Source organism: Scardinius erythrophthalmus (genome assembly GCF_964197995.2).
Source record: "Scardinius erythrophthalmus genome assembly, chromosome: 7".
NCBI lineage: Eukaryota > Metazoa > Chordata > Actinopteri > Cypriniformes > Leuciscidae > Scardinius > Scardinius erythrophthalmus.
The window spans coordinates 29,674,434-29,701,156 of record NC_138227.1 but is presented as its reverse complement, the minus strand read 5'-3'; the positions used below and the strand labels follow the sequence as shown (position 1 = coordinate 29,701,156).

General features: G+C 39.0%; 1 protein-coding gene across 2 annotated transcripts in view; it reads left to right on the top strand.

The window, feature by feature from the left end:
• The first annotated feature begins 22,279 nt into the window (after positions 1 to 22,279).
• Positions 22,280 to 26,723, top strand: part of robo1 (roundabout, axon guidance receptor, homolog 1) — a 178,162-nt gene continuing 173,718 nt past the window's right edge. For both annotated transcript variants that reach the window (XM_081370602.1, XM_081370601.1), the window contains exon 1: positions 22,280 to 23,170. In XM_081370602.1, the coding sequence (XP_081226728.1) occupies positions 23,113 to 23,170 (58 nt within the window). In that variant the 5' untranslated portion in view covers positions 22,280 to 23,112. The remainder of the gene's footprint in view (positions 23,171 to 26,723) is intronic.

Below are 26,723 nucleotides of genomic sequence, written 5' to 3'. Positions count from 1 at the left end.
TTTGATTATGTGATGGGCCTATAGAGAGTCTGATGACAAAAGAAGGTTTTGAAAAAAAAATTGTTTTCCTGTTAGACAATAAGTTTGAATTTTAAAGAGTTTTCACAGAGTTTTGACAGATAGTATAAAGAGTGAAAAAACACAAAGCACAAAACTTCAATCCAGCCTGACATGTAAACTAAATATTTCATTATTAAGCTGAATTATGAACGGTAATGTGCTAAAGTCACAACCTCAGTATAAGCAATAAGGTTTAACCAGGAATTACAGATCATTCATAACTCATTTTGTTTTATTTTATTTTATTTTTAATCTTTGAACCAGATTTGCACACAAAAAAATCCCAAAATGTCTTTTGTGTGGAAATATTACGAAGTCTGTAAACAGGACAGGCCAGAGACGGGACACGCTAAAGACAAACGCAGAGATAACACTGTACCAGGCACAGCAAGCACACTGTTTATGGTGCTCGAAATATTGGTAGAAATATTTAAATATTATTGAATTCGGGGTGAGGTTTTAAATGAATGACTGTCTTCAGAAAAGTTTCGATGGCATTTTTTAAGCGCCACCTACTGACAGAGAGTGAATTTGTATTTTCATTCAGTTCATCTGCTGTATTTGATTTGTGCAGGTATGTTTTATATAGCATCATTTCACAAAGCTAAAGTCCAAACAATATTTTGTTTTGCTTTAAATCTTAAAATTATACAATCTAATTAAAATAAAAAGCAACTGTTCATGCTACATGTGTGTAACATCTTTGTTTGGGTCGTGATTAAAATGCTTTGGTTGCCTTTCAATTCAAATGCCTACAGATATTTTTGGCCTGTAATATAGCAAATATACAACAAATAAATTAGTTAACAATTAGTTAATGTAATTAACAAAAAAAAAAAAAAAAAAATGCTGGTATCGGAACCGTCCCATTTGCACGTAAAAAATCAGCAATTGGAATCAGCCATAAAAAAACTAATAAAGGCCTATAATAAATCCTGTCATCATGAGCTATTAAAGACTCGTGAGTGGGCCGCAATCCCACAGAAACTCATGGATTTCAACCACTTAGAAGTTCTACACATCCACATCACTTGTGTGCGTCTTAAATATTTTGGCTGGTTTTATTGTGTCGCTGAAAGGTTATATGCCATATTAATCTTTAAGCTGTAAATTTAGGGTTTAATGTTTATTAATCATAATTAATATCATTTATATCATTTGTTTTATAATTCATTATCTGGGCTTTCCTGTTCGCCCACAAACGCCTTCCATCATCTCCTGCCAGAGAGCATAAACCATTTATTCAGTGTTGATATACAGTGAATTCTTTACAGAGTAAATCTTTCAGTAGGAATTACGCCCCCTCTATCCCACAGTTCCCCTCAGGTTAAAGATGGCAATTCCATTTAACAGCATCATTCTCCTTCAAATCCGAGATCTGAAACCGAGGAGCTTGAGGTTTGAGACGCTTTCCTGGCATTTCAATAAAACATATTAAAGTTTCAGGTGGTGGTTTGGGTCCTTTTCAGGTTTAATTGCTCTTGAAGGGATGCAAATTGTGCTGTCGTATTGTGGTCTCAGTGACACGTGTACAGATGCACATGTTTGTGCATGTAAGCATGTATAAAAGTGTGTGTTTAGAGATAGGCTCTTGCTGTTTGTTCAGCTTGCCTGACTCTGGATAAAAAGGCTGGTCAACTGTGACCAGCAGCTTTCAACTGAAAAATCACACTATAATTCTTCTTAGATTGTAAATTATCTGCTTAGATTGATCTCCTTATTTTGTTTGAATCATTTGAATAAGTTTCAATATTTATCATAATGATCCTGTAGACCGTGACCATGTCCGATTCCAATTCCAGTTGTCTGTTAAAGGGAAAGTTGAACCCATAAATGAAAATTCTATCATCATTTACTCATATTTACCAATATATATGAGCAATATGACATGATATGGCTGTATATCAGCATGGCTGTGATTAGGCCATAGTCACGAGGCCACAGACAATGACAGCCATGCTGATATAGGGCCATATCGCACGGCTATGAGTGTGATATTTCGTTTATAAGCGACAGAGCTGACCATTAAAGATGCAATTGTGACGAAGTATCGAAGCTTGCCTACTATTCTGCGACATACTCAAAAGCATGTCGTTTTTCTTCACAAAAACAGTTCATACGTTTAGGGCGTACACTGTAAAAAGTGAATAGTTGGATCAACTTAAAAAAATTACTTCAATTGGTAACACCTAAAAAATTAAGTTTACTCAACTTAAATTATCACGTTTTTTTTACAATAATTTAAGTTGAGAAAACTTAATTTCTTTAGGTGTTACCAATTGAAGTAATTTTTTTAAGTTGATCCAACTGTTCACTTTTTACAGTGTAGTACGAGTTGGCGAATTGGGACACGGCATGAGTTTTGCACCCCTGTATTAAAGAATACCTATGTAAAATGTAATTAATCATTTCAGGATGAGTAAGGTTATAGTACACTTAGAGTAAAAGACATCTTTCTCCCTTTCTCTTTCAAACATGCAAATAAGTCAAAGAGTGTGTCGTCATTAAGCAGAGATTCTTTCGCCCACAACAAAGTGTGGCGGTGGTTGAAGATTTATGCGATTCAGACATGAACGCAGGGTGGAGAAACACAGCTTCAAAGACTGGAGCTCTGGTGAATTAGCCGAGGTTCTGTCACACTCATAATAAATCTAGAAGAATTCCCCTTCTATTGTCATGTTGGCACTTTGCTAATGACGGCAGTGGTGTGAGGCCGGAGGAGAGCTCGTGCTGTTGAAAGGCCTTTTCTAACAACATTGTTTTTGAAGAACCATGACCTTGAAGGAATGGACTGTGGATCTCAGACTGAGTGTTCAGAATGAATGTCTCTGTACAAGGGCTTTATATCACAGAATAAAGAAAGAAAATTATTTGGTGGAGATAATTATTTAGACTACCGTTCAAAAGTTTGGGGTTGGTAAGGTTTCTTAAAATGTTTTTGAGAGGAGCTATGTACAGTAAAAACAGCAATATTGTAAAATATATAAACATTTTAAAATACATATACAATACAAAATACATGTCTATTGCTTTTAAACCTCAAATGTAGCTTGAACTTCTCTTTTTGTCTTCCCTTTATTCATAGTACAAAGAACAATGAAAGAATGGCATTGATTAAAGTCAAAAGTGTGATTTGAACTTCAGCCGCCAACTTGAGCACCAAGGCTCAATGTGTTGGAGCACTGTTTTTAGCGACACCAAAGTGGCTTCTAAGTACACAATTGCCTTCAGATGTCCAAAAATGTGCTCATAAAATTGAAGAAGAGCTCAGAGTGAAACCTCGCAAAGCGTGTCTGTCAGATTGAAGGTGGCTTGTCCTTGTAGAGGATGTAACTCTTGGTTTTTATGACACTGCATTCAACAGCTATGCCCTTTCACCACGGTCTTCAAGCCCTGAAGTGGCTTTCATTTACTCGCCACAGAAAAGCTTATTGTACCGAAGGCTTTAACCTCCGTGGCCTGAGCGATGCCCATCATGTGCTCTGTTTAGCTGCGTGAGACTTCGCCAGCTGTTCTGGCTTTCACAGGCCTGCCGTGATTTTGACGTAGATTGATGGGATTACTCCTAAGGCACTTGAACACGCTATGACCGCAGTGACTCTGTGAGCCACAAGCATTCGCACCGGCGCTAATCACACGTCCTCCTTGTAGAATTCCTGACTTTTTTTTTTTGGACAGTGGTTGTTGGATGTGTTTCAGGTCGACTTGTCAGCAGATGATTGGACTTATTTGTCTGGTGTTCACATTCTTAGTTGAGTATGTGAACAAGTGGATGCGTAATCACTACATCCAACCACATCCCTCAAAGCAAATGAGGTTGGGAGCCAGTCTGTCTTACTTTATTCGTTGTTTTGTTATCAGTTAAACAATTTTGTATTTCTATCAAACGTAATGGTGAGTGAATGTCATTGACTTATACCATTGACTGTCATTGAGCTTTTGAATATGTTTGGCATTTCCAATACTCAACCGCAAGACGACTTCAAGTGGATATTGCATTTAAGTTACATTTTAATTACTTTTTTATTAGAGATGCACCGCTGTATCAGCCACCGATCGGGCAATTTTTTATTAATTTTGATTAATTAACTGTGTGAAGGCACTGAGATGTATAATGTCTATTGCATAATCCAATGTTTTTCTCTGGGTAAAGTAATTAAATACTTGCCAAAACAAAATTTAATCTGTACAAAGCCTGTTTTATTTATATTTTATTTTATTTTTTTGAGATTGATGTTTGCGAGAATATACTGTATATTTGCTTGTTTAATTTCCTTCCCTGTAGAAAAAAAAAAAGTCACAAATGAGATCTTTTTAATATCTCAATTGCTTCTCTAATACACCAATGAGATTAAGTAGAGAACAAATGGAAACTTCTTGCTTAACGTTCCTGCTTCTCGTTTTTTCCAACTTCAGAGAAAGTTTCACTTTTCATCTGGTTATATCAAACTGTGATTGATTTGCCATTATAGCAAAGTTTGAGTTCAAAATGTACAATTTTTTTTTTATATTCTGAATTTTATCACACTGTATACTTTTCAGTTTACTGTTATTGTATGTCAATTGTTTCTATTTATATTTCTATGAAGGCATTTTAGGAGATATTTAAGACTTTCATGGTTGAAACTTTAACTGAAACGTAACTAAGAATTACATAAAAAATTCATAAGCTAAAAGCAATAAAATGCGGGCCAATACTAACAACCTCAGGAGCTCTATAGATATGTCTATGGCCACAACTTTATTTAATATCTAGATGCCAGACGGTCTGGTTCTCCTAAGCTCTCTGAAACCACCCTTTAATTTCCCCTAACCACCTCTCCCCCATTCCCTGTCTGTATACGTCCCTTACAGAAGGAAAACCTCCTCTGGTCTCTCATTATGATGCTTGCTTTCCTGCCCAGTGCCCACTGTGTGGACCTCAAAACCCTCATCTGCATAATCCCTCCCTTGGTAATTTTCAATAATATGGGAGTTAATCAGACCCACAGAGAACCACGGCCCCTGGTGTGGTCCGGCTGGAGCCCTGATGATATCCACTGATGGGCTGCTCTCTCAAAACTCGATCTGGTGCTTTGCTAAGGCTCTCACTGTCATATCACTATTATTGTTGCTAATACATAGAGTTAAGGATTTGAACAAACTCCTAACTCTATAAATAAACCCTAATTTGTAATTTGAGTATTTGAACAAATACCATGATATTTGTTGATAATTCTTACCCAATTTATGAGTTTGCAACACATTCTCAATCCCAACTAGTCACATATTGACGCTTGGTCAGGACCCAACGGCGTCCCATTTAAATGCACAGGGTGCCTCTTTAGCGTCATTTTTCAATGTGCAGGGTACTCCATTGCTTTCAGTGAGAAACCTTTGGCATCACACACAGACACGATGGTCACTGGAATTTCATCATCATGATGAAATTATACATTGGGGTATAAATTTGCCATCTTGACAGATATGTTGGGGTGTGATTTTCAATTTAATCAGCCAGCAAGGGTTTGTTTACATTTATTTCACTTTTTTATTTGTACTATTGAGACATGTTTGAGCATGTAACCCAACCCCACCCCTAGACCTACCCATTTGTGTATTATATAATATAAAACAGGATATAACCGGCAGATATATTGCTACAGGCACAATTTATCCAAAAGTACAAATATTCCAAATGTCCCGAGGCCAAACGGTTGATTTGTGTGAGGAACAGGGCCAAAGACAGGCAATCACCATCTCCATCCACCATCAAGCTCAGATCCTTTGCGCAAACATTGCCGCCAGAAGAAGTGTTATGTCAGCCTAGATTGTAAAGTTGCATTTGCTCTCGTGTTTCTCGTGACCAATTGTGTAATGCTAATGTTTGGATGTATCTTTTGAATGAGATGAGTGTGTGCGTTCATGGAGAGGAATAATTTTCAGCTATTAAAACCTCAAGTTCTTGTGGTTCAAGTACTCTGTTCTTCATATAAAGATATCATATGGCTTCAGAAGACTTGTAAACCTACCCTAAAATTCAATACAAACAACTCGTGTTGCATTGCATGATAGTGTTGTCAAAAGTACCGACTTCGGTACCAAGACGGTACTAAAATTAAAAAAATGTGACGATACCAGTATTTCCCTCTAGCATTTTCTGCGCAGTTGTATGGATTCTTAAACAACTCTGATTGGCCATTGTGTTGATGCGTTCAAAATATGTCTGTGATTGGCTACTATGAATAACGCTTCAGAAACATGTTGTCTTCACCAAGCGCTTACACAGATACACAGGGGAGTGTTTGAAAGCAGGCGTCTATCAGCAGATCTGTCTATCAGCGGATATATTAGGGATCCGGTGATTGACGCCTGCTTTCAAACGCTCACGTGTGTATCTGTGTAAGCACTCAAAGTCAACGATGTCTATCATTGTAGCCAATCACAGACATATATGTTGAGCGCGTGAATGCAATGGCCAATCAGAGGTGTTTAAGAATCCGTTCAACAGCGCTCAAAATGCTAGAGGGAACTTGCTGGTATTGTCACATTTTAAACATTTCAATACTTTTGACAACACCATTCCATGACAACAATGTACTGAAAACGGAAAAGTTTTTCCTTTGCATGTTCCCATACAGACGACAACATTGTCAAAACAATCCCCGTTTACACGGATCTGCGATAACAACTAAAAACGCTGTATTCTGCTGCCATGCCAGTACACTCTATAAAATGCTGGGTTGTTTCCACCCAAATTTGGAAATTAAATTAAAATAAAAATGTTAACCCAGCGGTTAGGCTCATCCATATTTTACTCAAATTTGGGTTAAAACAACCCTGCATTTTTTAGAGTGTAGATGGCGATGTCACTTTGTAAAGAAACACTACATGTCTATAGACTGAACACGTCACACGCATGCACATGACGTCACTGTTTTAAAAGATTCCCGTTTTTGCAGTTTAGACGGAGATGATAACTGTATCCTTTTCAAAAACTTGCTCTTTGAAACCCATTTTCAAAAGTTTGTTTTTCAGGCCCCCAAAACGGCACTGTCGTCTAAATGGACGGGCAAAATACACAAAAAGTTTTCTTTTTTTAGTTGAAAATAATGTCGTGTAAACGGCCCCTGAGAGACATTTTTGTGGCATATTCTATCATTTTACATTTTAATTTTTATACCCATAACATTTATTAAAATTGAATTGTATTTGAGACATTTTATAGATTAGCTGTAAATATACAAATGATTAAATTAAAATTTTCTGACCAAGAAGACATTCAGAACTCCAAATTCTGCACATGAGGCACCATATATATATATATATATATATATATATATTTAGAGAGAGAGAGAGAGAGAGAGAGAGAGAGAGAGAGATATCTATACCTATATCTATATATAATTTTTTTTTTTTTTACCTCTAAAAAACAGATTAGAGCAGTTTGCACCAGTTAAACTGTTGTGTTGTTGATCTTAACTGCTTTTAGATAGGCACTGTTGGATTGTTGCTGGCACAAGCTGATTGATACTATTACTGTTTCAGGTATCAAGCAATGTTATTAATTTAAGGTTTTAACTGATCATTAAAGCGGTTTTCAGCTTGATCTAATGTTATTTTCAGAAGAGTGGGTACATTCTGGATGCCAATCATGTTCTCTATGTGTGTGTGTGGCTTCAAAGAGAAAATGTGCTCTCTGCCTCTTTTCTGCAGACCAGCAGCTGTGTCCTTCCACACGATCTTTCAACATAATCTTTGGTAATTTGCAGTCTGGGTGCACCATTCACATATTTCTTTCTTCCTGCGTATATTCATTTGTGTCCAGCCTAGTTCGGTCGTTCGACTTAATTACACTCCTTTCATAAGTCAGGGCCTTTTGGCTGAACCAAAAAATGAGAAATTGCTATCAAAATAGAGGTGTTAAAGTGTACCGATTAACATGGTAACTCATTTTTCTTTATAGTTCATTTGCCCTCTCCTGCCTTCAAAAATAATTAACCGACTGATGGCTAACCCAACAAATGGCCTTGATTTTCAAAGCCATTAAGATGAACAAATCCAATTGTTGCGGTTGTGTTTATGTGGGTTGTCTGGGTCCACTGTTATTGAGCTAGTACATCACCTTCTCCTTAAATCAATAAAGCCAGAATTCGAGAACGCAGGCTGTGTTTCTGAAAATGAGGGCAGAGCCAGGGTGCAGGGGGTGCATGGGGAACATCCTCATAATGTGCCCATGTAGACATGTCAGCTAGCCGCATAAGGTTCTGTTTAATTAGTCATCAGGGGAGGCAGGGCATTTTGGATTGGATTGTGTGGATCAGGGCCATTTGAATTTGAGGGAGCACCAGGTTTTTGCTTGTGTGTCTTCCAGGGCATCTGGGCACACCACCTGTTAATGAGTCGTGAAGTATTCACTCTCTAAGCCCACAATAAAACCTATTATACTCTCAGTTGTCAGTACAGTTTTGGAACTAGAATATTCATGCATTGGTTCTCTTTGGGTATATACAATATCTGTGCTTTGTACAAATATGTTTGAGCTTTCTATGTCTTTGAGCTGAGAATTTGTTTGGTAGTTATATACTGGCCCACATAGAATCTCATAAGCTTTTTCTCATATTTTTAAACAGTTGTAGGAGGAAATTTGTGGAATAGGTGAAAACATGGTTTAAATTTAGAGACTATCATTAAGATTATATATATATATTTTACATTTAGGCTAACTAAATTAAATTGAGACATTTCATAGGTTTGCATTTTTAAATTGCATATTTTTTAGAGGTGAAGTTAGCTGTAAATATTCAGATTGTTGAAGACAATTAGAACAACATTTGTGTAAATAATTGTAAAATGCAAGTGAGAGCACATTGTTAGCTGAAAGTATTAGCAAATTATCTAAAATATTTAATGTGTTGATGTAAATTAGATTTTACTGCATTGAAATTTGTGTGTAGTTATGTCGAATTTTGTGAAGGACGGTTGATAAAATTTGCTTTAATTCTGTGTAGGGTTAGTTAAATGTTTCTCAAAAATGTACTGTACATTTGGTTGTTTAAAACTGTAAACTGTGTGCATATGTTTGAAAAGATACTTGTATATGCTTTTAAAAAAGACAATGGGGGTTTACAATGGTGAAACTATGGTAATGCCAATATGGTGTCTATACACAAACAGACAGACTCATATGTGTTTGCATGCTTGATGTTAAGTGTTTGTGAACTTGATCTTATGAATCTGTGCAAAGTGCAAAAATGTTGTATTTTGACTGCTTGAATGAGTCCAACACAAGCTCAAATAGCCAACAGTCTCCTGATGGTCTCAACCTTGAGATTTTGCGAACGTACTCAGCGAGGTGTTTGTTGAGAAACGGCCGACTCAGCATATAGCAGGCTAAAAGTGTCATTTCACTAAATGCATCAACACAAGTGCTGGCTAGTGTGGCCCAAGTTATAAAATAGACATTTAACCTCTCCTGAAATTCATTCAAGCACTCAATTATGACTTTAAAATGTCGAAACAGCAGCACGAGCTCTAGCGACAGGGTGAACGAAAGGACAGACAGTGGTCACACTTCGTAGAGCCCTAAGTGCTCTCCAATGACTTCCTTTTGTTTTGCCTGTCTGCTTTTTTTATCTCCGTAAATGATGCCAATCTTCATTCACGGTCCATGACGGTCCTGACAGGATGCTTCCCAGTCATCTGGCCCATTCTGACCCCCTTTATATTAAACAGGCCCCTTCACCTCCCCTCATCCCAAATTAACCCCCTGTCAGTGCCCAACAATGGAAGTGGGCATGGCCCCAGTCTGATTTATCCCACACTTCGCCATGATGGGGGGGTATCTGCCACACCCCTTGCCCGGTCCTCCCTTTCTAAACCCGGCGTAGAGGAGGGCTGTCAGTCCATCTTCCAGAAAAGCGACATGCGCTGATTGGGGAATTAGTTCAGTCAATGACTGTATGTAGAGCTAAATAGGGTGTGTGTCAGTGACTTTGTGAGTGTATTTGCAATTGGTTCGTCCTAGTTCTGCCCATGAGCTTCTATAGGACCGTCTGCTGCAAGAGGGCACACATTGTCACTCCTCAGACATACACGTAGACGTTCAGGGCCAACTGCACCTCTTTAGGCCTGTGGAGAGAAGGAAAACACCATATTTAGGACTTTCACTCTTGGGATTCTCCAATGGATTAATGGCTAACAATTGATTAACACCTTGGAGCTTCTATATATGGTGTTTTGGGGAAGTTTGAAGCGATTTCATGATATGATGATAATGCAGTTTGGAGGTTGCAATTGCAGACATAGACTTTTTAAAAGTCACTGTCTGCAGAGCCTAGTTCTGCTTATCTGTTGGTATCAGGGATACTGGGGCGCTACCATGATGCCGTTGGCCCAATATTCTTTGCTCGAGGACTCAGAGTCTGTGTTACTTCCAACAGACACGGGGACTCAGGAGGGGACTAGCAATAGGGCCACAGAAGCCCCCACTGCAGAACATGATGATGACAACTCTCTGGGCTACACAGGTACTGCTATTTATTTTTAATCCTAAAAATACTGCTTTATATTTACCACAGAAGAACCTCTCTCTGGCTTTATTGTGTGTCATTTCATCTCTTCCTTGAGCTTTTGACTTTTTTACTACTTTTTTGCATGAAAAAGCAGGGGTTGCCAGGTGATAACATGACAAGTTTTTATGCAGATATGACCTGTTTCTGATCCAATCATTGCAGATCCTTCTGCAGAGTCTTTTATTCCGCCTGGATTTCCATGGATGGTTTTGCATAACCTTCACCTTAAGTCTGTCAGTGCATCTGTATTGAGTGAGGTTTTCCCATTTATAAGCAGTTTATATTCTTTACAAATGTTACTTAAGTCAAGCTGGGGAGATTGGACACCCTTTCCATGTTACTTTCGGGAGATAAGCCATGAATGTTCTGACACTTGTGACTTAAAGGAATGGAGGCAGCCAGAACCTCAATTTCCAGATTAAATGCACTCAGATGAGATGAGTCAATCGGCGAGAGAAGATCCCTGACCCTTTTTGCTTAAGTGGAAATATAGTTCACCTTCTAGGGGCCCAGGGGGCTGGAGCGGAGAATCTCCTGCAATGTGTGTGGTGTTATGTTTGGTGAAAGCTTGCTAACATTTTTGACCTTCACTGGAGAAACAAGTCGATAACTGAAAAGGCGGCTCTGACTACGTGGGTGATCCAGTGGAAGATGAGAATAGCTGGTAGAGAGCATAGAGAATGACACTACAGCCTCAAGAGAGAACTCGCTTTCAGAATCTCACAAGGACAGAGATACAGTTAAGATGATAGTTATTGCCTGCCTCACTATGGTAGAAAAAAGATACTAAGTATTGTTGCAGACATTTTTTTAACATTTTAGTTCTTTCATTGGTTTGGTCTTTTAAACTCATGATAGAGTTTTATAGTGTTAGAGCATTTATAATGTTAAGTATTGTCAACACACTTTTTGTTTATTCTGCTACTTTCAGCAAACATTTTGAGAGCTCTTTGTAGATATTACTGTAGCTCTGTGTCAGAACCTACCTTTCTCCATACACTACTGTTCAAAAGTTTTAAGGTCAGTAAGATTTTTAAGATGCTTTTGAAAAAAAGTAGCCTATTTTATGCTCACCAAGGCTGTTTTAATATTCTGCAATATTACTTATTTCTATATTACTATATTCTATATTCTATATTACTTATTTCTGTGATGACAAAGCTGAATTGTCAGCATCATAACTCAAGTCTTCAGTGTCACATGATCCTTCAGAAATCATTTTTTGATGAGTAGAAAGTTCAAAACAACTGCGCTTTTGATCAATTTAATGTGTCCTTGCTGAATAAAAGTATTTTTTTATTTTATTTTTTTAATGGTAGTGTATGATGCATTTAAAGGAACGTTTTGGGACTTTAGCTTATTCACCGTATCCCCCAGAATTAGATAAGTCCATACATACCCTTTTCATCTCTGTGCGTGCCCTAACTCTGTCTGACGCACCCACCGATAGCCTAGCTTAGCACAAAGACTTGAGGTAAACGGCTCCAGCTAGCATACTGCCCCCAATAAGTGACAAAATAACACCAACATTTTCCTTTTTACATGTTGTGATGTGTATAGGCACAGCGTGTAGCCTACAAATAACAAGGTCACATGAAAGACAGCCATCTTCTAACTGTATACCTGGAACTATATTCTCAGAATTCGAAGCACTGCTACTTAGGCGGAGCTCGATAGGATTTGGAACAGGCCTGTAATCTTTGTAGACTGTTGTGTTAATTTTAGAAAGCCCTTCAAAAAGTCAGCATCACAGATTACATTGTCTTTATTTTTCCTTGTACAAATTGAAGGCAAACAGATCTCTTGTGTAAGCACTGACAGACTTTTTTTTTTTTAAACTCTTTTGAAGAGAGACTGCAGGGAAGTAGGAAAATTGAAGGTCAACACAGCAAATGTTTGTCCAGAAATCTGTGGCATTTCAAATGTATCCCATGAAAGTTTTCTGTACCTCTTGCCCTTATCGTGATTGAATATTTGAAATACAATGAATAGCTATGTATTGAGTGGTATGATTAAGTGTTTCATCCGTTTGTGATGCATAGTCTTCATGCATCTTGTTGCAACAACACTGCGCATACTGTTAGGGTCCAACATGCTGCATAAAACTTGATGTCTGGAGGTTTCATATGCACCTGGTTGTCTGGGTGTGACAGTCTTTGGCCCTGTTTACTTTTTGTATTAAGATTATTAAGTAAATGGTGTCTATATTGTTTTGAGCTTGTCCACTTTCGACCACTTCTGGAGGTAGTCAAAAACCAATTGGACTGGATTTCTTTTCGTGGCGCAGACGCTCATGTGGTCAAATGTGTTCGAACAGCCACATAAGACTGACTTATGTGAAAAAACGTACCAAGCACAATGTTCTCTCACCATTCCTGATTTATAACACGCTCTTACAGCGCTCAGCGTGGTCTTGTAGTTATCAGAGAAGAAACTAAAGCTGCTGCTCTCCATGTGTTTTTCCATAGTCTCCGTTCGTGTTTATATGTAAACTGCATGAGCTTATTTCATCCATTAGATTGAAAGATCTGAAAAAAGCCTATAGATTTACCCGCCCATAGAAATCAGGACAGAAGAGGTCGAAAGTGGACAAAAGAGACTAAAACACCAGGTGTAAATGGGAATATCTCCCTCGTCAACTTGAGATCAGATCGACCTTATCTTAATACCAGGTGTAAACAGGGCCAAAGACTTAATATTCTATTAGTCCCGTCTCCAGTGGATCCTCATTACAGGGTCCGGCTGAGGCCTAAAGATCTGACCTCACAATCATTAGTATGACTGCCTTCCTAATGCCCCGTATTATTAGTGGCCGTGGTTTCTGCCTCAGGGATGTGTGAATGCAAATCTCCCACACGTTCAGGGTTAAAATTTTCCACCCCTCGTGGAACACAAGCACTCTTACAATGGAGCTTATCCACAAAGCATATTCCCCACAAAGCGCTTGCTTCTCCCCAGGGTGGAAAACATGGTAAATGCAGGTCCTTCCTTTAGGTCCGATCCCACTTGAGATGTAATTACTTCACCGCAGTCAACCAGAGGGGTTTCTCCACAAGAGCGAGAGGATGTGGGCACTTCTTATATTCGTTTTACCCCATCCAATCTCTTTTCATCCCAAATCCCGGAGCTTAACTCGCCCTCCGTCCTAGGAAATAGGGCCATCAGGCAAAACTCTCAATGCTGAACCAGGCTAATTCTGTCAAGAGTGACTGGAGTGCTGTGGAGAATGAAAGGAGAGGACTAGTTGGAGATAAGAAGCTGGTGGTGCCGAGGTTCTCATTATTCTGCAACACGTCTGTTTGGAACAGGATAAAGAATTTAAATTTGTTTATTATTACCGCTGAGATTAGCATGGGTGAAGGAATACAAACTGGTTTTGTTGTTGCCAAGTGCCAGCTAAGCGCCATTTGGTGCACAAAATTAAATAGCCTTCAAAATTCCAAAGTCGTTTTTAAGCTTTCGTCATAAGTGGCCTGCACTTTCCTGAATGGAAAAGACAGGATGAAAAAGAAAGTTCATCACCCCCCCTTTTTTGTATTGAGTCTGGAGGTCCATATGGTCCCCTCATGACTGGCAAATGAGTTTCTACCTGATTGGCAGATTTAAAAAAAAAAACCTGTGTTGGTTCCAAACCAGCATATTCAGAAATGCTGAAATGTAATTTAGACAAATTCTGATTCGCATCTGACTGGACATTCGGTAGGGATGCTATATTAAAAATGCAATTTCCACAGAAATGACAACCTCCATAAATTTATTTGAATATGACAAAATCAACAACAGCACTTTAAAACTCTCCAAAACTTTCCAAACAAGGGGGTGGCTGGATAAAAATCAGCAGTGCCAGTTGCCACAGGCAAAGTTATGAAAGTGCATCCAAACAATTGCACATTTTCACATTCACGCTGTATTTCTCCCACATGCTGTTTTGTCACGGAGGAGTGAATGTGTTCCGCCATCACGGGCCGGACTCTCTGCTCGCTGGGGCATGAGAGTATGCGGAGGGTGAAAGTTCTCGCTGAGTGTCATATATCTGCATGGCACCTGCTCCCCCTCACTCCTTTGGCGCGTGTTGTGAGGTCAGTGGCACTGCATAAGCCGTAGATCATATTTATAGTGCTCATCGCTGCAACCTGCGTGTTTTGGCAGCTGACAGCAGCAGGAAGACAGAAAGAACCCTTGCGGTGTTTCTGTCGGAAGGACAAGTTTTTAAAACCAGAGGACGTGAGAGATGGAACGTAAGAAGTTTGGGGGGTTGAACATTGGAGCGTGTGGGAAGGAGAATGAGGTGAAAAGTAACCTTTTTTTTTTGGGCCATTACTGCAGAGATCCGTCTCACATGTGAGTTCCAGGTGTTAGAAAGTGTCAAACATATTGTAAATCCTCCCATTTGTGGTGCAAATAAATCCACCTGAGAGATCTATATGAAATTACACATGCAGGCGCAATGTTTTTGTACATCAGTGTGATTTGGAAAGTAAATGCTCAAGAATATGTCTATTTCTCTCTAAATCAGAAAAAGCTCCATGTGCATTCCTAAATCAATCAAATCAAAACGAAGTGCAGGGTTTTCAATCTATTTGTTTCTACTAGCTTCACTCTGTTAGAATTAATATTTTAGACTCCATTTGAGAATCAATTTTCTGGTGCTGAATTAAATGCAGCATCTTGGTTTCTTGGGTTTTTTGCAAGCAGGAAAACTAATGTAGTCGTGTGTCACAACTTTTAGCAAGTGGCAACCAAACTTTAGATGCACACCTCTTATATGCAATAACATTCTCCCTTTTGTCCCGGAGATTGGCAGTTAATTCCACTTTGGTGGTGCTGTAAGACAGTGTTTGTGTCAAGGGTAATGTGGGAACAATCAGCAAAAGTGCCACTTGCTCTTTCCACACGGTCATCTTCTAATCATTACTCAGGATACATAAGCTCTGATTGAGGAATAGCCAGTTGTCCTTGCTGCAGTGTAGTATAAACTTCCCCAGGTTTGTTCTCGCTCTGCTCTGTGGGGCTGTGTTAATAATTCAGCAGGACTGCTGGTGAGGGTCTTGTCCAACAGCTTGCGAGGCACCGATTGGTCGAATCCCCCGTTGTGAAGGTGGGGAGGGCACATGGAAGCCAAAGACAAAGGCTCTACTTGGCTCAGTTTCTTTTAGACAGCTTCTCCTTTCATTTAAGCCTCTCCAACCAGTAAACCAATTAAGCCAATTAAGCATGAAAACACAATGCGTCTTGTTCTTGCCAGTCTGCATAAAGGATACACGGAGAGAAGAGGGACGTGCTTCTTTCTGATGAGGCTAGTTAGAGATTGGGACAAGCTGAAAAGTCCCATAGTTATCCAAAAGACCATTGTTTCTTTGTTAATGTATCTGGATCCTGTCGGCCTGTTACTCCTGGTGCACTCATGCATGACATTGTGCAAATTAGATATCGGAAAGGGAGGCTCAATGTCAGCGTGTGGATCCACATGTCCAGTTTAATATGGTTGTTTTACTAATACAAAATGGTGAAACACAAATACATATTGCACACTTTTATTTGCGATCTTCACCACTAAATAATAAATAAATCGATCTCGGCACAATGAGATGCTAGCCTCTGTCTCCTGAACAGATACTGGGTGCTAAAGGGGATTCATCCCACGCAGGCGAGCGGAAACGCAACAGCCTGTTTACCCGTTAGCCAACCTTTTGTGTCTTCCAATTGCGGTGTAATGCAAAGCTCTCACGTTCTTTTGCACTTCCCTCATTTCGCCGTCTGTCTTTTTTTTTTTGTAATGTCAGTCGTGGCAGGGTTCTGCATGGAGGGCCTCTCTGAATGGCAAAACAGAAACAGATTTGTTCAGCTCGCCCCCCCCCCCCCAGCCCATCTACCCCTAGTTCTGAAAGCACAACACAAGGTTTGCAATGAATGAAGAGAATGTCCTCTTTATGCTGTTTTCATGCAATTCTAGACTTCCATTTTCTGTGCGCTTTCCTGTCGGATGTATTTTTACATTTATATTGTTTGTCTGAGAATTGTGCAGCTCTGTTGTGCCTCACCTTTCCACGGGTTTCCTTTTTTCATCCTTTTAAAATCTCTCAGCATTGATTAAAAGCATGTTTTGTGTTGATGTTGTTAATGTGAATCTGTGGTTGAACCGTATCCTGGTTGCAGCCCAGATGGCCCTCCGCGAGACATTCTTTCCCAGTGACAACACTTGTGCTGAAGATGTCCTGAGAAATCTCTCGAACCTAGCTTGGTTCTTAGCAAGGCTGACAAGTCACTGAAGTTTTCTGCTTGGAAGAATCTCTGGGAATGACAGGGGTAGCACTTAGTGCACCAAAGTGTTTCCCAGCCGGCGTGGCCTCGTGTCAGAGGTCTAAGGTCAGAGGCTCAGTAACTCGTAGATTTCCTCACAGGATTCGCTCCTCATCTGAGATTCGAACAGATTTGTCAGTGCCCGTATGGAGTCTCTTATGCATTGTTAAAGACAGGAAGCTGTGTGATCTGCATTCCTGTACTTCAATCCAGAAATGATTAGCTATCTTTCATCATAGCTGGGTTAACAAAGTGACACTGCAGATGATTTGTATGTTCCTGGCTACTTTTTTTTTTTTTTGATGATCTCTGAGATGATCTTTTTTCTTTGTCCTTTTTTATTTTATTTTATAAATGCATAAATAAATAAAATATTTAGCGCGGCTCAACATCGTGATGTCTGTCAGCCATCGCCATGGACGATGACACCGTCTATCGGCCCAACCCTACGGCCCGGAGTCAATTATTCTGCTTGTAATACAGTTAGCACACATCAAACCATTGTTCAGATGATGTATTCCAAGACATTTGTCAGGTTTTTGTCTTTAAAATGCTCTTGTGTGTAGGACTAATTTCTTTTGCATCTCATCCAAAGTCTCCGTTGCTAATTCCAAAACGTAATTTTAGAGCTAGTAACGGAGACTTGAGCCATTGATAGCAGACTATGGCAGTTATTAATGCAGTTATTGGAGGGACAGAGAGAGAAAGAGAGAGATCAAGCGTGTATAAATTACCCGTCTGTGCGTCTATCAATAGAGTTCAGCAGTTGCGTTTCTAATGGCGAATCTGTACGTTTATTTGCTTCAAGAACAGCGACATTACCTCGCTAGTGAGAAATATCATGAAGCTTTTAAGTTTCTGAACTATTTGTCTGATAGAATCGTCAGAGCAGTGCTGACAACACGTTTCTGTGCGAGTGTCCGTACTTTATGTGTGCGTTTGAGTTGGAGAGAAAGCGGGAGAAAAGAGAGTATGTGCTTTCCGTACATAATAAAACGTAATGTTGTAGCAAAAAAAAAAAAAAACATGGAAAAATTAGTTTTTTCCTATTGTTTACTTCATTTATTTGCTTATGTATGTATCCATATATACATACACACTAATAAACTTATGTTAGATGGAATTAATCACGATTAATCAATTTGAAAGCACTTATATAAATGTATATTAGTATACATATTGACAAATTTTCCTTGTCTTGGAATAAGGGGCCGTTTACTCTTTAAACTAAAAACAAAAAACTTTTTGGGCTTTTACACGACAATGGTGTTTTGAGTGCCTGAAAATGCAAACTTTTGAAAATGGGTTTCTAAACGATACTATTTTCATCTTTGTGTAAAATAAAAAAAAAACACGAATTTTGTGTTTTGTTTACTATTGTAGCGTAGTGTTTCTTTACAAAGTGGCATCGCCATCTACTGGCCCGGCAGCAGATTACAGCATTTTTAGCCGTTGTCGCAGTTACATGTGAACTGGGATTGTTTTGACAACATTGTCGTTGGTAGGTGAAAAACGCAAAGTAAAAACGTTTCAGTTTTTAGTTCATCGCTGTCATGTAAACCTACCCTAAATCAGAATGACTAAACTGAGGTCTGACTGTCAGAGCTTTACAATGGGGTTAGCAAACATTTCCTCTAAAGATGTCAACCACAGTCTTCTCACAATGGTTTTGAATATGAAATCTTTTAAGTATAGATAATCGCGTCATTATAAAAGAAATTCAGGTCTGTCCTTTTGAGCATCTTATCTATTTCCAGCACCTGGTGTGAAAGGGAAGCATCAGCATAGTGTATTGAATTTTAAAGTCTCTAACTTTGTTGTACTCTCGATTGTACTCTCAAGGACAACATCTGAAAGTTTTTGGCAAGAGTGATCGAGGATAATATTGGAATGTAATATGTGTAAACTGGCAGCGCTTCTGTTCGACAGTCTACAGTATTTACTAGGGCCTTCCTCTCACCACATAAACACACTTGCGTTGATATAAATTAAATAAATTAGTTAATTTACAAATTTCCACATGGTTATTGGTTAAAAATATACTGCTTCCTCTATTATTGTTCATCTAAATAAATCTCATTTAACATTAAACTGCATTGTAAACAAACAAATCTGCAAAACACCGCTCAAATCTCGCCCATGCTTTCCTGAATGAAGTCCCAGGATGCACTGCCCCCACGTCGAGATAAAAATGTGACATTTTTCTCTTTCATGTTTGAAAGCGAGCTTTTCTTCTCTCTATGGGGAGTATTGTTCTTGGAGAATGTTTTTGTTTTAGCCTGTGCTGTTTTGTTAGGTGATGCTGCTTGAAAAGGAGGCGTAAAATAGTCTTAGTCAGGGGGAAAGGGTATGTGTTTCTCTCTCGCTCGCTGCTTGTGTCAAACCCTCGCCCCCATACCGATACAGCCCAGGGTGGATGAGGGGGGTCCGTCCACGTTGAAAGAGACGCCCCAGCATGGAGTCCGAAAGGGACCCCTCTTTCTCTTACCCACATAGAGACATCACAAGAAAAGAGAGAACATCCACCAAAACTTGCTTTGAATATCAAACAGAGCGAACAGGATAAAGGTTATTATGTGTGAGATATTGAAATCCAAAAAAGGGGAGTGGCCCTCGCTGACCATATTGTCTCTGTTTGCTCCTGGCTCATTAAAAAAGTTCTATCATGAATTAAAGCGTCCTTGATGGGGAATGAGGAGGTTTTGGTTGTTTTTTTGGGAAGTTTGAGATTAAAAACTAAATCTCACTAATAAGTGTAACTGGAGTTATGGAGTTTTATGGATAATTCTTGGATCCCAGAAGATCGTCTGATGAACGAACGTTGGTGCGTTGACATAGATGATTTTGTGAGAATCTTAGAAGATAATCTAAATAATAAATTCAGAAAGTGTCCACCATGGCGCCCATGACGCTGGTTGTTTCGGTTTTGGCTATTTTCGTCATGATGGGCGTCCAACATGGAGGAACTCCAGGAGTCCCTCGCCAAGCAAGCCTCAGGAACCCACCAAACCAGTGGTGCAAGCGTCCGCGAGGAGGCTCGCTAGGAGCCCATCACGGCCCAGTGCCACCGCGCCATCTCTACAGCAAGGCGCATAAATGCTACCAGGTCTTCCAGAGTAAGTTCACGATATGTCTGACACAAGGGTTAGATTAGCACTGAAGTATGCCTGGAGTTTTATGTGTTTGTACACTGTTTCATGCTGCTCAGAAATGTTGAGCTCTTTTGATGGAGGTTTAGCACTGAATCAACACTATGCTGAATCAATGAGCTCATGGTTTTTTTTGTTTCTGAGGGTTTTGGAAACGTTACACAGGAGGTTTTGATGTAGAGGAACAGGATAATTCTAGTTTGGCTGTGCTATTAGAGGACAGGTGAGGGATGGATATTTGGCTCAGATGTTGGATGTACTTTCCTGTCTCCTCACCATAAAACTGCCATATCCTCTAGTATATCTTTCAGGTTTTTTGACACAGCTCTGGCCTGGTGAAGGTCAGGAACTTTGGTGACGGGATGTTAGATTGAATACAGACACAAATCTCAGAAGAGGCTTGGCGTGAATGGGCTGTGGTTTTGTATAGTTTAGATCAATGTCTGCACAAGTTTTTTAGGTTAATGTGGGGTTTATATTTGGCAGACTACCAGTCGGAAGATTAGACACACTTGACTGAATTTGGTTCAGATGTTCAAATGTTAATATTTTTGCTTGTGATGTTAAAAAATGTTGAATGTAAAGACTTTAATATGGATGACTTGGAACAGACAATGTTGTTGCAGTGTAGAATCTAAAATAAATAATTTTTTTACTGCATCGTTCCCATTGCATTTGTGTTATTTCATCGTTTTGCCATTTATTCTAAACTGTGGGAATGAGTAGATGTTTCCAAAATTTTCACTGGTACTATATTTACAATTAAGATAAATATTCACTGTCCTGTCTGCTTTCTACTGTCATCTATATTAAAAAGGCAAGTTCAGGGGTAGTTCTGGGATTTTAGCCTTAGCCCTTTTTGAGCATTCAATAATGTGGTTCAGAGGAATATTTCTTTCCTTGCAAGAGGTTGAGCATTTTAATCAAAAATACTTTACAATAGTTTTTCAGTAGGTGCTTAAGGCGGTTTTTAAGTTTGTATTTTATTTTGTGCGTTTGGATGTGAGATGCATCCGTGTCAGACAGCTTTGTGTTGATTTTTTAGAAGGGCAGGGATAGAAAATGGAGGCTGAAAAGCCTTCTTAAATAAAGCCTAGGAACGCTTATGCAAATAGCCATTAAAAATTATTATCACTAACTTTTAGATTCGAGGTATAGACTCGTAAAGTACCAAAAGCGCTCTTATTCGTGTTCCTAAAACTGTATATTTCGTCTTCTAAAATATCTCAATGAAGGTGGCGGGAGTGTAGGGATGACCCAGCAGAGGGCGGTGTTGGGTTACGGATGGCGCGCGCCTGTCAGATGAAGATGGAGAATAGACACTACTTCAGAAGATTTGTTCTAAAGTTAAACAGAAAAAAAAAAAAAAAATCAAATTCAATTAACAAACAAACCACAACCTTAATAGAGGCATGCGAGTCCAACAAATGCAATTTTGTAGATAAAGGCAGACAAACACGCACACAAACTAATTTAAATCCAGCGAGGACACCTTTTCAAGATATGCAAATAAACCCCTCCGTAAATCCACACAAAGCGTCGCCTTTTAAAATAATTAAGAGCAAATTATTCTGTTTCACCAGTACGGGGGATGTCTTTTAAAATGTAAATTCATTAAAGTTTGATCAAACAGAATATTGCCTTGAGGGAACCGTTTCTCTCACAGGCGAAGCCGCGCTGGAGAGGTTATATGTGTTGCCAGATCTCGCTAGAAAACTAAACTGCACAGGTATAATTTCTTGATTTAATTCATCTAGTATTAGTGTGGCTAAACTTGCATAAAATACAAGACCGGCCTTATCAATAACTAAATCCTAGAAAAATAATTAAAACCACGTATATATAAAGCAATGGGTATTTCTACGAAATGTGTGTCTTTCAGTTTGACAAGATGATTTTAAACTATGATCTAAACTATCATTTATTTTACATGCTAAATTGCACTATGATTTTTGATTTTTTTTTTCTCTCAAACAAATACAATAACTATTTCTTTATCAATTATTTAAGTATCAATTATTATTATAATATTTGTAATTGTTGTTATTTTACAGATTTGAGAGTTGCAAATTGCACCCGTTTTGTAAAATTCCTCTCCATTATTATATGAAAAGATTTCATGAAAAAAATAAAACAAGCCAAAAGTCGCTTATAAGCGCACATGGCAACACTGAGGTTAATTCTCATAAGGAACAGTCCATTGCTCAGTGCTCGGAGGGGGAGCCTGGGACGTACCATGCCATTTACTGTTCACGCCGTTTGAATGAAGTACCGTTGTTTCAAATGAATCCCCTCAGCCCGAAGTGACGGGGGACCTCAGTGCATAGATCCAAATATTAAAAACACTGAGATAAAAACTGAAAGAAGAGGGGGAAACAATAGAGGGCAGATATTGGAGTTACTTTTGAATTTACAAAGCAATGGAAAAGTGGAAGTGATTACATCCAATGGACTTCAGTCAGCGAATTCTCCAGCAGCATCAGCTTCTGCTCTTCCTATGGAAACTGAAGTTTCTGAGTTCGAGATGACTTATTCACGCCGTTTCTGAACGATGTGACACTGGTCACTCTTTTAGGCTGTGGACCTTATCACCTTTAAAACTTTGGGGAAAAGTTGGAGTTCGTTTTCCTTCACTGGCTTTTTCTATGGGATCTTTTAGGATGCGATCAGCGGATACGAAGTGACCAACTCTGCGCTTGCAGAATATTATTTTTGGAGGGGTTAATTTCAAAACCCTGCACGGTTTCTTTAAACTTTTTTTTTTTTTTGCGATTAATTTAGTTTTTTTTTTTTATTATTCCTTTTGGACGCATGGGGTGCGTGTGTGAACACAAATAAACTGGATTACAATCAAATTAACGGGGACTTTAAATATAATTTCACGAAATTCGAGGAACTCTCAAGTATTGTGGAAAAGCGAAATAAAGCCTACACCATTTGGATATTATGAAGGATCAAAAACGCACAAAAATCTGATCTCTTGTCTTTCTTGTTTCTTTTTTATTTTGCGGATTAAACAAACAGCTCTCTAAATCGCGAATATTTGAACGATGTCGGGGAGAATTATTGGATTCGTGCTTTTTATCGCAGTTTTACACGTTTGCACAGGTACGTACATTTTGTGAATAATGCTGTACAAGCACTTTCCTAAAAACTCGCGTGAAATGAGGTGAACGCTTGACATTTGCGAGTCTGTATACGGTATTGAACGATGATAACGAAGTTGCGTTGATATTTTCCTACCTGTTTGTGTGATTTTGTTTTGCCTATCTATCATGACAGTCATTTCGAAATGCTATTTACCGACTTGGCAAAGTTATTTTTACAGTCTATACTGTATCCCCCCCATTTATCATCATCTGCTAATGTAAGAGTGGTAGCCTACTCACTTAAGAGTATTATCTTACCTTGCTTGCATCAGATTCAAAAGGTTTACTTTTGCTTTAAGATCACCACAATGATTCCACAGACTTCAGAACTGCATGCCTATAACTTTGTCTTTGATTTGCCATGGCTAGCCCATTCTTAATACTGATTAATATGTACCGTTTTTGTACAGGAAAGGTGAACAATGGAAACAGTTTTGTTTAACAGTTTTTACCCTGTCAGTGTAGGTCCAGTGATTATTTGACATGCTGAATCAAATTAAAGCATGTCATTTTTACCTCAGTCATTAATTAGAAACAGTGCTCCCTAAGTTAGTTTTGACTGGAAAAGTCATGGAAATTCTTTGTTAAGAAAGTGTGTAACCCTCTTAAAAATTTGAAAAATTACATTTTTAAAGCCTTATCATTGCAAGCAGTCGTTTTTAAGGTGTTAAAAAGGACATAATGCTTGCCTTGCCTTCCGTTTTGTGGTTGTGTTAAACCTGTTTGTCTTGTTCTTGTGAATAAGAAAATCATTTGTTACTTTGACCAAGCATTTGGGCAAAGTTCACTGTGGTGCTTGAAGTTTACATTTTTTTATTATTCATACTTCCTCTTTTTTATTATCATCATTATTATGACACTCACTATTCTCATAGTCACCCTTTGACTTTCATTAATGATTAATCATACATGTCATTATTTTTCTGCATTTGTATGCATGCACAGAGGTTTGTTTCCGATAGCTTTGCTTAAACCGTCCCATATCTGTGCCTAGACCGTCCCATTCTGAGATCACTGTCCCTCCTTCAGTTTCCAGCCCCATGGCAGGCCCGGATGGTACTGCTCTGAGCAGAGATTTTGACAGAAACCTTAAGCCGAATGTAATAGACCTGCATAATCCCAGTTGACGTTGCCCCTGATCCTCTTTCTTTGCAAATAACCGACTAAAGCTCTGCTAAAACAAACTCTCTGCCTTTTTATCTGCAAACCTAGTAACACTGTCACAGATTTACCAGGATTCCTTTCCCTTTGGGATTTCAGTGATGTCCGCATAGACCCGGTGTTGCTACATTAAGGAAACTGAATGTGAATTGGGTCTGTTTGTAATGCTCCTCTAACAAATGATTCATACAGACAGTCTGGTTTAGGAGGCTGTTATGTCTTAAACTGTTGATTGCTTTATTTTATTGCCTCAGTTTGCTTTGTGATTACAGTTGAGCCTGAAGTAATTGTTCAAGTTAAAACCTGGAAGAACATTATAGCCTTAAACTCAAGTGTCATTTTTCTTTACAAAAATACTTTTAAAGTACTTTCTCCTCCCTACAGCTTAGGCTATATGCAGAGACAACTAAAAGTAAACCATTTATAAGCTGATATCCTCAACAGATGAAAACATTTAGATACTATTAAACTTGTTTTTTAAGTCCTGAGAAGTGAAGCCAAAACGTTTCGATCGCCCCCAGGGGGTTGGCCCCAGTATAGGTTAAAACCCCACCCTCTCCATGTAATCTAATGGGACAAACTAAAACATAAAATTACTCTTGTTTTCGGTCATTTTAGGTCGTTTTTATCACTCTGATGTAAGTTCAAGTGTTCGTGTTTTAAAATAAGCTTAATTTTAGTTAGTTATTTGATGTTATAAAAATGGGTGGGGCATCATGATTGACAGCTGTTATTGACAGATTTTCTGAGCAAAGTTTTCACTAAAGGCACTAAAGGACTTTTTTTCGGGATGTTCAGGAGGAGATTGGAGCTTTAACTTTAATAGGCTCTATGCACTATCGCTTCCACGTTTTGTCTCAGCCCGCCCGGTGACATCCGGTGCTGCGTCGGAAGCCGTTTTTGCATTCGGTGGAGATAATGGTAAATTACACTCGCTGTTTACAAGGACTTCCAGCGGTTAACGTGAATGATGTTAACAATATTGTGAGGCAGTTAGCTGTCACACCTAAAGGTACGTTCACACTACACGCGACCAAGCGACGCGATACCATTCATTTTCAATGGGGAGCGGGCGACTTCCGGCGACACGCGCGGTCGCGACCGTTGGCGACTGGATGGGGCGTGTCTGGCGACGCGACAAAGTTGAGAAATGTTTAACTTCATGCAAATGAAGAGCGACTTTCGCGAGCGACAACCAATAGGAGTGAAGTCAGTGGAGCAAACGTGATCCGTCACTCTTCAGTGCAGCGTCTGACCGAGGCAAGATGAATGAGAAGTTTATTTTAGCAGTCAGAAACTGTCCAATAGTTTATGATATGTCTCTGTGTACATACAGTGGTACTCGCCGTGCAGACTCCGAGCCCGAATGGTTTCGTGAACTCAGAAAGACCAGTATTTGCCCATTTTCTGCAGTTAAATAGCCGCGATAGCACAGGGCACTCGCTGTTTCTCATTCATCTTTAATATTATGCATTTTCTGACTGATTCCATTTATATTTAGACTTTTCCTTCCAAAATGTTAGCTTGTAGCGGCAAGAAAACAGATTTGTTGTCTACAACATGTAACATCCGTGAATGTCACTCACAAACATTACTAGGCAACCAGAAGTGAGAACGCCCACTAACGACCTCACCGCCAGCCACTGGTGACATGCAGCGATAAAGTCGCTTGTAGTGTGAACGGGGCTTAAGAGTAAGAAAGAGAAGGGCTTTAAATGATATATTTCGAGCTACATCAACAACTTTGAAGGTGAGTATTCTCTCATATCATGCGAAATCCGACTAACAAATCGGTTTCTAAATCGTTTTTTCCGTTTTTGAGAAAATGAATTTTATGAAAGTTTTGCCGCTTGTAAACTTCACTATAGAACGAGCTATGCGGAAGTAAAGGTGCTGGCTGAGATTCTACCGGAAATACGTCAGCGGCGTTTATGCATAGAGCGTATTGTGGGAGTTGGGGTGGCACTATCTGTTTGCCTGACCAATGACTTACAAAAAGTATTTGAAAACAATTATTTTTAGTTATTTGTGTTTGGTGCGTGAATGACACACTTCAGTTTTAAAATGTCTGTTGTGAAATTCTGCATATATATGTCAATAATACAGAGCTAGAAAAGAAAGAGAGAATGAGAGTAACTAGATGGATTTACAACTGCGACTGGATAAATAAAACATAAGGCAACAAATTACAGACTATTTCACGTCTACTCGTGATTACAGATGAAGTGATTGCTTGATTAATGTAATCATGCATAAACAGCTCAAACCATGTCTCTCAGCGAGCTGAAACGGAGAGGAGGACTGTCGGATGAAGTCGTATTTCACAAAGGAAATTAAATCGGATCAAAGCA